General features: G+C 35.4%; 1 protein-coding gene across 3 annotated transcripts in view; it reads right to left on the reverse strand.

The window, feature by feature from the left end:
• Positions 1 to 12308, reverse strand: part of CEP83 (centrosomal protein 83) — a 122072-nt gene that overhangs the window by 41687 nt on the left and 68077 nt on the right. For all 3 annotated transcript variants that reach the window (XM_030323397.2, XM_030323398.1, XM_030323400.2), the window contains 2 exons: positions 6821 to 7072; positions 3496 to 3627 (listed from right to left, as the gene is read on the reverse strand). In XM_030323397.2, the coding sequence (XP_030179257.1) occupies positions 3496 to 3627; positions 6821 to 7072 (384 nt within the window). The remainder of the gene's footprint in view (positions 1 to 3495; positions 3628 to 6820; positions 7073 to 12308) is intronic.

Below are 12308 nucleotides of genomic sequence, written 5' to 3' on the forward strand. Positions count from 1 at the left end.
TAAAAAATGTATTACTCAAGAAGCTCCTGATGCAAATTCCAAAAAGATGTGTGTACTTAAATTCTGATATTTTTCAGACGTCTGAGATGGTGTGACCTCATTAACGTAGCTAATAAGGATAAATGTGTGTGATGATTTCCTTAAAACTGTATTTATGTTACTGGCATTCTAAAGATCAAATACTTCCTGAGGTAACCACAATTTATCTCATTGAATGTGAAATATCTTTAAGGTCACCATTTGCAGGCCATCTTTGGTAATACTTTTTAATCCAAGACACTGATAGTCATACGGACATAATTCTGTTCAAAACCCTAACATTTACAAATTTGAATAACTTAGACAAATACACCCCAGGTGCTCCTTTGCATTGCAAACAACCATTTGCTAGAGTTGCAAAATATTGATGAAAATTTCAAGTTGCAAAGAAAACTGTGACAATCGTGTTTGAAATATCATTCTAAAATTTATCCTTCCAATGAAATCTTTTTACATGCATGATTCTAAGTGAAAATTTGGTTTGTCTAAAGCTGAAGGGTGGTTTTTAATATGCCATTTATATGCAAAAAATGCAAGTATGCCTTTAAAAAGGCAACTCTTAGCAATACTAGAATTGGAAGAAAGGCATGAGAGAACTTCCTAAATTTACTTGTGTTTTGCATCTATTTCTTTGTATACTCTATCATTGTAGAAAGTCAATGTATATCTCTCAATATGTACACATCTGAATGTATAAATAATCTATTTAGGTTAATCAGGAAGCAATTGTATTATTAATTTATTTTCCAGTAGGGCTTACACAACTTTAGGAAGCTGAAAGAGTTCTAGGGATGTCCTACAACAATGTTTCGTTTCGTGTATGAGGAAACTTGCCTAAAGTTTCACACACAGTTATTGATACAGTGAGGAAGGAAACTAGTCAATGGGTTCACAGTTCTGTGTTCTATCATTTTCTTATTTAAGGACATCATTGGTGTAAAATCACTGCCATTACTTTCATCACCAGCTACTTATTTACTTCATTCAATACTATCATTAATCTTAGAAAAATCCTGTAAGAGGCAGGCATTGTTCCCACTTAAAAGTTGAGCAAATCAGAAGTTTACATAGGTGATGAATGAGATAAATGAGCCAGGATCAAAAGATAGATTTATCGGATTCAGAGCCCACAGACTTTTCCACTGCACTTCAGTACCTCCTCCAAAATGACCAATTTTGGCTAGACTAGAAGACTACACTTGAATCAAAGTATTTCAACAATTAAAAATCCTCTTGCTTAATTTTCACTTCTTCTGTCTAGCATCAGCCATGTGTAACGAATTAAATGACACACCGGCTACAAAACCACTTTGTAAACTGTAAAGTACAAAAATTCAAACAAAAATTTTAAATGTCACTAGATATACAATCTGCAAACATGAAAGAGTATGTGTTTGCCATGGAAAAAACTGGGTAGACTATCTCCCAAGGGAGGCATCTAATACATCTAGTATTATGGTTTATGGACTTTCAGGCACAGAAACGACCACTCTCAAGGTTAGATTCACATTAATAAAGTTTATAAAGACTGATCTATAAAATCAGAATGTCAGTTACAGTAACTGTGAGAAAAAATTATAATGGATATTAGAACACTCTAAGTCTAAAGGACCAGCGGGCATTTTCTCCCTGTAGACAAAATTACATTGGAAGTCAAATAACAGAAAGTTGTTTGGTGATCATACAATCAGAACAAATGGAATGAAATGAATTGCTATTTTCACGCTTACTAATTACAACAGATGGGTATATTCCTTTCCACAGTAAGAATTATCTCTTCAATGAGACTAGAATCCTTACATCCTACTCACTAAAATTCAATCTTCCCTATGTCATAAACAGTGCCTAAGTCTTCTTAAGTAATTCCTTGGCCAAGGAATTTATGATGAATACATTACTTCTTTAGATAAACTCATTTCTATTAGAGGCTACAGTAAATTCCTTCTGGTCTGGGAGCCATTTTGTTTTTTAAGGTAATTTTACCTGAACTCTGCTCTGATGGAAAATACTTGATTGCATGGATTCAGAAACCAGACTTATTTCCTAGATTTTAAAATACCCCTAAGTACTACCATTAATAATAGCTAATATTTGCGGTGATTATCTATTAGACATTTTGCTAAGTGCTTTATGCATAATATTGCATTTAATCTTTGCCATACTTTCTAAGGTAGATATCAGCCTTGCTTTATAAAGAAAAACACTAAAATTTTCAGAGAGAAAGTAAATTGGCTCAAGGTCACACAGTTAGTAAGGAAAAGAAATGAAAGCTGAATCTAGTCTGTCTGACTCCAGAGCTGATGCTGTTATTCACCACAGTTTTCTACAAGATACTTTTATCACTGCTATCCTATTTCTGGTTACCAGATTCCTCATATATACTGCATGTGAGGGAGAAAAAACTAAGTTCCCGAGAAAACTTAGTATATAAAAGATGTGCAAACCATTATATATATTCTTTTAAAAATAACATAAATGCAGGGGCACCTGGGTGGTTCGGCCAGTTGAGCGCTTCAGCTTTACCGTTGGGCACGTGAGTTCAAGTTCCAAGTTGGGCTCTGGGCTGACAGCTCAGAGCCTGGAACCTGCTTCAGATTCTGTGTCTCCCTCTCTCTCTGCCCCTCCCCTGCTCGCACGTGCATACGTGCACACGCTCTCTCTCTCACACACAAAAAAAATCAACATTAAAAAAAAACTTTTTTAAATAACATAAATGCAGACCATGCTGCTGTTATTAATTTACTCACTTAACAAATATTGAGTGACTTTGTGTCCCAGCACTGTTCCAGGAGCTGGAGATACAAGGAATAACAAAAGCAATGTCCCTACTCTTAAAGCTGATATTTGGCCGAAAGAAAAGGGGGTGGGAAAGGACACGAGAGACAAAAAATAAACAAATATAAATATATATCAAATGGTGTTAGGAGCTACGAAGAAAAATAAAGCAGATAAGGAAGACAGACAGTGAGGCAGGAAGAGGCAAGATGGTATTTTACAAAGTGAAGAGAAGGCAGGCCTCTTTGATAACGTGCCGTGAGAAAGCAATCTATGAGGACGTGAGGGAAGACTACGTCTGGCAGGCAAGTGCCAAAGCCCTAACACAGAAGTCAGTAAGAGTGAAAAGAAGGCCAGTGAGGCCGGAGCAAAGTGAACAGGAGGGAAAATGGACTGTGAGGCCGTGGAAAGACTGCAGAGGCCAGATTACGCAGAGCTCTGAATGGGCAGAGAGTTAGGGGGCTATTATAAAAATCGAACCTCAAGAAATCATGGCTTAGACAAGAGTGGTCACAGAAGAGGTGGTAAAAATTGATCACATTCTGAATGTACTGGAAGGTAGCATGAAAAATAAAAAGAGATCTCGATACAGAGAAGTAAAGTATTAAAATACAAAATTTCTTTGCCATTATGCAGTATCAAGCATTCTAAAGAATGAAGTACAAACATAAGATGACTTACTTTACTGGTCAATGTATTTATTTCCCGTTCAGCTTTATGCAATTTACTAATTAAAACAGTATTTTGTTCATTGATTGATTGTAGCTCTTTTTCCAAGCGTTCAGCCTGTAGTTTAGCTGACTGTTTTTCAGCCTTTAATTAAAAAAAAGTTTTTTAATTTATTCATAAATGTTGGAATTATATAAAAATAAGCACTATTTTAAATATATGTGTAATCATACTTGCCCCAACTACTCAAAACCTCATCAATACTAACATGCACCAAAACAACAAGAGTTTCCTCAAAGTAACTGGTAGAATTAAAATGAATGATACTTGCTCCAGGAAATATGTAACAAGAGTATCTACACAAATGACATTATCAACAGCCACCACCAAAATACAACTCATAAACTTCTCTCATGAGAGTGTACCTCTGTGTACTCACTTGACACCTATTTACTCTTTTTGCTGACATAATTCGAACAAACATTTTTGGGGGTTTCAATGCATCTCAGAAATATAAAAGTATATTAGAAAGTAGAAGAAAGGGCTCATTTGCAGTAGTAGGTGAGAGCAAAAAATCTGAAAATCAAGGGAGATTAAAAAAAGAGAGATTTAAGAATTCAAAATTCTCAATCTGGAGCCTCTGGAAGTATGAACAAAGAGCTCAATAGCTCTTGATCCCATCACATAATAAAGATTCTTAAGTCTGTAAATTTTCAAGAAAATTTCTGGTTGGTAACATAGTACTCTTTAACTTGAAAATGAAAACTAAATGCTTTTTAAAAATATTTCCACTCAAAATAGTTAAAATGTTTGACATTTAAAAAATAAGCTTCACGGTTTTATAAGATCTCATTTCCTATATATCTTAAATACGATAAGCATATATTCAGGGGCACCTGGGTGGCTCAGTCAGTTAAGCGTCTGACTTCGGCTCAGGTCATGATCTCACGGTTTGTGGGTTCAAGCCCCATGTTGGGCTCTGTGCTGACAGCTCAGAACCTGGAACCTGCTTCAGATCCTGTGTCTCCCTCTCTCTCTGCCCCTTTCCTGCTCGCCCTCTCTCTCAAAAATAAATAAACATTAAAAATAAAAATTTTAAAGAGCATATTCAACAAGTAATTCAGAAAAAACTATTTTCCTCAAATATAAAATGATAGTCTTTGGGCAGGCACAATGATAGCCAAAAAAAAAAAAATCAAAGAAGAAAAAATGCTTCTTCTCATGTGCTTATTCTCATTTCATCTGACAAATGATAAAATTAACTCTTTGAAAGTGTCACAAATGAACCTCCCATCTTTTGTAATCATTGAACTTGTCCTGAAAATCAGCACTCCAAATGACCTCAATAAAAAGCTCTGCATTGAGATCAAACACTGTATTCAATTGCAATCATCCACTTACTCAGTCACTATAAATACATTAATACTGGAAAGGTAGCAACATAAAAGTCTCATTCTGAACTGCCTCATGTCTAAGGTCCAATGATACAATTTTAGTTCAGGAAACCAATAAATACTGTCAGAAGCTTCATCAAAAAATAAAAAGATGACTTCTATTCTTCAAAACATATCAATATTTTGGCTGTACCCAGTTTTTTGGCTGAAAAAAAAATCACTATTTTGCTAGATGCCCACTAATTCCCTACAAGTCTAATCATTTCACAACTATTCTAAACACACACACACACACACTTTGGATTGCTCAAAATAAATCAAAACTAGTTTTTGATTGCTCAAAACTAGTATATTTGCTATATGTTAGACACTAAAAACCAGGAAAAGTAAGCATACCTAAACAAGGTGGTTAAGGGATCCAGAATATGTCACCGTGGCATAAAAATTATTTTGAGATGAAGGCATTTGATAATCAATAGACACAGGAAAAGGTTTTTCCCCCAAACTTCTCTCTGCTACCAAAAACCAGAGCCACCAAAAAGAATTATAAATCCCCTTGTCTGGGTTTTATAGCCAGTGAAGACTGACTCCTATTTAGGGAGAAGGATAAAAAAATCACCTTATACAGACACTGTCACAAAACTGTCATATCTCCCATCTATTTTCCTAAGGGCCTGTTTATCTTTCCTAAAAGTCATTTGTGTTCCCCTAAGTGCCTTTTCTCCCCGTCTCGTTTCCCTATTAAGATGGTATGCAGGGTCACCTGGGTGGCTGGGTCAGTTAAGCCTTTGACTTCAGCTCAGATCATGACCTCACAGTTTGGTTCAGGAATTCAAGCCCTGCATCAGGCTCTCAGTGCAGAGCCTGTTTCAGATCCTGTTTCCCTCTCTCTCTGTCCCTTCCCTGCACTCTCTCTCTCTCAAAAATAAATATTTTTTATTTTTATTTATTTAAAAAAAAATTTTTTTTTACATTTATTTATTTTTGAGAGGCAGAGACAGAACGTGAGTAAGGGAGAGGCAGAGACAGAGAGAGACAGAATCAGAAGCAGGCTCCAGGCTCTGAGCTGTCAGCACAGAGCCCGACGCGGGGCTCGAACCCACGAACCGTGAGATCATGACCTGAGCCGAAGTCAGATGCTTAACCGACTGAGCCACCCAGGCACCCCCAAAATAAATATTTTTTAAAAGGATGACATGCAAGCCCCAAATTCTAGCACTTTGAGCCACATTTTTTCTGTGAACTCCTGTTTACTTACATAAATATCCATCTTTTCTCTTGTTAATCTATTGTCAGTTTAATTCACAATCCCCAATCACTGAACCTAAGAGTATAAAGAAAGTTTTCCTCTCCAACAATGGAAACCAAGAATTTTCATAGAAGAATACCTCTAGGAGTACCAGCCTAGCTCTGCCAGCTCTTATATTTCTCTAACAAACTCAGGAAAATAGTTCACTAAAGACTTATATGCATTAGTACCAAGTTGAATTGTATTACTCTGGCAAGAAGCTGTCATAAGATATAAAAGTATGGTATTTTTATTTAAACACGTCTTTTGATTTTAATACCTTGAATCCCATGTAAGGAAATAACTATCCAGGAATAAATTGTTCCTTCTGGTTGAAGATGACTTTAATCCTCAGAAACTCAAATTTTGAAAATTTTGCATATTCTACTCTTTGGCATTTCAAGGGTTAAATCATTTTGGCTAGGTATTTTGGCTCCCAAAGAATAAATAATCCCTTTGTAAATGTAGTAGCATAGCTATTGCTTATGAATCAATAGCTTTCTTCTTTACAAAAAGAATCTATACTCTTGGGACTCTACAAATGCATCAGCATTAGATTGGTAAGCATACATTTGTGCTCTAAAAATCAAAGGCTTGTCGATTGCACTTTCAAAAAAGTATGCCATACTCTACCGGGAAGCAATTAAAATCTTACCTCCAGGGATCTGACTGTAGCCTGTGTCTCAGCCAACTGCCGTACCTGAATTCTTTGGACATTTTCTACCTGAGCACCAGAATTTTCTTTTTCAGCCCTTAATTCGGATACCTCAGCCTCTAAGCCTTTTATTTTCTGACATAAATGGACTTTTTCTCGAACGAGTTGTTCCATTCGTTTGCTGTCTCTTGTGGGATCAACACTAAGCAGTTGATTATGTAGTTCTTCTTTATCTTTCTCCAGTCCTGCAATCTAGTAATAATTTGAAAGAAAGCACAGAATCTTAAATTAGTGAATTTTCAGTCATGAATATGCTTTACACATCAGTAAACTAAAATTAAAAATTACACAATATGGAAGTTGAGGTGGTGAAAGCAAGTACAAAGGATAAAAACCTAAAATGTCACATTCTTCATTCTGTACTCAGCATGACTCAAATGTGAGGGCAAGGACCTTGTCCTATTTTCCCTCTATCTCCCCATGGTGTCTTCTAAGCACAGGGCTTCATCAGTTGCTAAAATTCAAAATTATAAATAATAGTATAAAAGTAATTAAAAATATGTCAAGTATTTTACAATTCATCAGAACATTATAAAGGGTTTATGCAAGATCAATATGCTGATTGCCACTAAGCTTTTCCTCGCGTGACAATACTTGAGCTTTGTCTATACTAATAAAATTATCTATTTCAAGGCCACTTAATTCACAAAAAAGCTGCTTGTCTGTGTAAATACCTACAAATGTGACTGACGAGAGTTTTAAAATGATAGCTGAGAGTTTATTTAGGCCCTAGTTGCACTGATGGCCTAGTTCTTAATTATTAGATTCAAGAAAGACCTAAAAATTATTACTCCAGGGTATGTGGAAAAGTCATGGGAAAACAGGATGAACAGAAACACAAGTGGTCTTCTCATTCATACCAACCCTCACTGCCGGACCCCCCAGGCCTCCAAATCACGGAGTTTCACACTGCTTCCTAACCTCAGAGGCACTTCAGAGGCCCCTCACCTCCAGGAATCAGGGGCCAAGTTATCAGGGTAAAACTCATTCTTTCTCTTCCCTGATCTCCCCAACCACCATCACCACCAAATCTTTGTTAGCCAGAGCAACTCCTCTTTTTTAGTCTCTTTTTATATATGGGGTTTCTTCATGTGATTCAACTGAAAGGAGCCAGCTCTTTAAAGAAAAAAAAAAAAAAAAAAAAAAAAAAACCGACTGCTCTTAACAATACTAGAGGTTGTCTGTAGCCAGGATGAGCCTAGAAGTCTCACTCTAACCCAAAAGGACTTAAAGTAACACTCTGCAACATGGGCGAAAGTGACCCAAGAGATGAATGATGGCTCACTTTGTTACTAATGAATCTAAGAAGTGTGAGAGCTCCACCACAGAGCAGAATCTGTTTTCCTCATCTCTAAAATGAGAGTATAGACTGAAGACCCTCAAAAATCATTTTCAGTTTTAACATGCAGTGATTCCAATTTGGCTTCAGACACATTGAATTAAAGATGTCAATGGGAAATACAGGTAGAGCTATCTAGCAGGAAAACACCATTTTTTTTCCCAGAAAATAAAATTCATCATAGAAGGCAGCTATAAAATTCAGCCTCAAGCCTAACTAATTTAGTGTCTCTTTCCTATTTTTCCTCCCACCCTTTACATATAAACACTACCCCCCACAAGTTTGGTCCCTGACTACCTTTTTCCCTCCATATTCTCTGTGTGACTTTGTGCAAGTTACTTTTTCACTTTGGCACCAAGTAAAATGAAGGTATTAAGCTGGCCATCTTTGAAATACCATTTAGCTTTTTGCATGAGGTAATTCATATACAGTTTTAGTTTTAATGTGCTATACCAGAGGTGTGGTGGCTGGCTCATCTAGGTCAAAGTCCAAGTGGAACTCAAGTTCAAACAATGGTGCCCTTTACTCAGTATTTGACCAAGTGCCAAGCTAAGTGCACTAGACATAAAATTGCATTTAGTAACAGTAACTTCTCTTGTCATCTTCATTTTACATGCAAGGTCAGACAGCTAATGTTCTTGACCAGCATGTTTCCTATATTATTGCTCTCTCCAATAGTTTTGAAAGTCATGTGCGTGATAGCTGAAGTGATAGTTCAAACTATGGATGAAGCTGGCTAATAGCATAGTCCCAATTAGATCCCACAATTGTAACTCCCAAACTAGAGCTCACTATCAAATCATCCCTACGAAATCTGGTGATCATTGCCTTCTAATTTCTCTATTCGTTTATTCATTCATGTAACAAATATTTATTGCGCATTTACTATGTACTCAGGGCTGTTCTAGGTAGTAAGGATACATTACAAACCTAGCAGACAAGCAAATAATCACAAAACTGTGCCACCAAAGAGCTTATATTTAATCACTGCTATGATACTGCCCTTGCCCTAGTCATCAGGACATAGATCTTAGACATATCCTCAGCTTTTCCCTTTTCCTCCACTCTCAGTCAGATTCACACTTAATCTTTCTTGATAGCCTTAATCTGTTGTACTCTCAATCCTTTCTCTAAATTTCCCAAAGGCTTTGTTTGAATTTCTCTTTTATGACATTTATCCAAATTTGCCCGTATTGTTACCCTACATTTACTTTATTCTCTTCTAGAATATAAGCTTACCTGAGAGGAAACATGACGTATTAACCAATTTTACTTTTAAAAAATTGTTGAAGTAAAGGAAACAACAGAAACGAGAAACAGATCTGGGACTAGGAACAGTTGTTATCTTCTTTTCAAAGGATGGTCGTACCACTCTAACTCACCAGGAGTTTCCTCTCCGAAAAAGGAAAAAGGAGTCTATCTAATTGTTCCCTCCATCTCTGTTTTTATGATCTTTATGATGCAGCATAGAGTAATGGTTAAGAATACAGGTTCTGGAATCAAACAGCCTAAGTTTGTTTGTTTGTTTAGTATTTTAAAGATATTTCTCTACCGTCTTTGGACTTATATTATTTCCAAAAGGAAGTCTGTTGTCATTCTTACTTTTATAACTTTTTCCTGTTTACATTTTTTTTTTAATTTTATTTTTAGATGATGGTAGGTTCACATGCAATTGTAAAAAATACTTCATGGGGCACCTGGGTAGCTCATTTGGTTAACTGTCTGTCCAACTATTGATTTCGGCTCAGGTCATGATCTCATGGTTTTTGAGATTGAGCCCCGCACTGGGCTCTGTGCTGACAGCGCAGATCCTGCTTGGGATTCTCTCTTTGCCCCTCCCCTGCTCACGCCTGTGTTCACTCGTGTGCACTCTGTCTCAAAATAAATAAATAAATAAATAAATAAATATTAAAAATATAATAATAACTCAGAGTTTCTGTGTACCCTTTACCGTTTCCCCAACTGGTAACATCCCTCCTCTTTTATTTTCTGTAAGACATGTATAGAACTGGTTTTCATTCTTCTTTAAACACTGTGTAGAATTCTCCAAGGAAACCATTCTTTTGGTGAGTTTTTAATATGAATTAAGTTTCCTTAATAGTTATATGGCTATTCAAATTATTTCATATGGGGTAAGTTACAGTAGTATCTGCCTTTTGAGCCATTTTATCCATGTTTGTCAAATTTGTTTGGGTAGAGCCGTTCACCAGATTACCTTATTAACCTTTTGATGTGTGCAAGACCTGTAGTGATAGTCTCGGTTTCATTCCTGATATAGATAATCTGTACCTTCCCTCTTTTTTTTTTTTTTTTTTGGCAGTCTTGCTAGAGGTTTGTCAATTTTATTAATCTTTTCAAAGAAACAGCTCTTTGCTACACTGATTTTCTCTACTGTTCTTCTGTTTTCAATTTCTGCTCTTATCTTTCTTATTTCTTCCCTCTACTTATTTTGGGTGTATGTTGATCTTTTTCTAGGTTCTTAAGGTGGGAGCTTAGATTACTGATTTGATATTTTTCTCCTGTTTTCTAATGAATGCATTTAGCACTATACATTTTTTCTCAGCAATACTTTAGCTGTATCCACATTTTCATTCAGGCTAATGTATTTCTTAAAATTATTTTTTATTAATATGTTTTCATTGAAATTTCCTCTTTGACTTATGAATTATTTGAAGGGTATCATTTCATTTCCAACTGAGGATTTCCCTACTATCTTTCTGATATTGATTTCTAGCTTGATTCTATTATGGTTAGAGAATTCATTTTGTATAATCTCAATTTTTATAAATTTGTTGAGGTTTATTTTATGGCCCAAGATATAGCCTGTTTGGGTATACCCTTAATAGCCACTTGAAGAAAAACATGTTTAGGTGCTCTTGTTGGGTAGAGTGTTCTATAAATGTTGATTGGATTCTGTTGGTTAATGGTATTGTTGAGTTCTACATCCTTACTGATTCAAATTTTTTTTATCAATTGTTGAAACAAGGGTGCCAGATCTCCAACGATAATTATGGATTCAGCTTTTTTTTTTTTTTAGTTCTACTAGTTTCTGCTTACTGTATTTTGCAGCTCTGTTTGGTTCATACACATTTAGTATTCCCATCTTCATGACAGACTGACATTTTCCATCATTATATAATCTTCCACCTCAGATACTTTTCTTTGCTCTGAAGTCTACTTTATCTGATATTAATACAACCACTTATGTTTCTTTTATTATGAGACATATAATTTTCCATCCTTTTAATTACTAACTACCTATATTGTTATTTTTCAGGTTTCCTATAGACAGCATATAGTTGGGTCTTTCATTTTTAACATCAACTCCATCAATCTCTTTTAATTTTTATATGTACACCATTTACCTTTATTGTGACTATAAATATTTTATGGCTTCAGTTTTTTTTTTTTTTCCTATTTCTTGTTCTAAGTTTGTTTCCTTTTTCCTGCCTTCCTGTGGGTTCCTTGAACATTTTTTTAGGATTCCACTTGATTTATCTATAATTTTCTGAGCATATCTCTTAGTATAGCTTTCTTGGTTGTTGCTCTGGGAATTACTTAGATATACCTTATCATAGCCTACTGGTTTCATTTTACCAGCTGAAGTTATAGTTAGAAATTTTACTTCTCTTTATGTCCTTTGCCCTTGTTTATAATTGTCTTAATTTCCAGTATATACATTTAAAACCACATCAAACAGTACTATAACATTTGCTTTAACCATCAAACAAAATTTAGAAAACTCATTCAAGAAAGGAACAATTATTGTATATACTCATAGTTTTGATTACTGTGTTCTTTTAGCCTTCTTGATGTTTTGAGGCTAATTCTTTTACTGTTTTCTTTCTGTTTAGAGAATTTCCCATAGGCATTCTTTTGGATAGAACTACTGGCAACAGGTTGTCTTAGTTTTCCTTATTCTATGAATGTCTTGATTTATTCTTCATTCCTGAAGGACATTTTTTGCTGGATAATTATGAGTTGTTACTTCTTTCCCTTCTGCACGTGATAATGTTGTGGCACTTCCTTTTGGCCTCTATGGTTTCTGATGAGAAATGTCTTGGTATAGTTTTCCCCCTTTAAGTAAGG

The sequence above is a fragment of the Lynx canadensis genome, chromosome B4 (genome assembly GCF_007474595.2).
Source record: "Lynx canadensis isolate LIC74 chromosome B4, mLynCan4.pri.v2, whole genome shotgun sequence".
NCBI lineage: Eukaryota > Metazoa > Chordata > Mammalia > Carnivora > Felidae > Lynx > Lynx canadensis.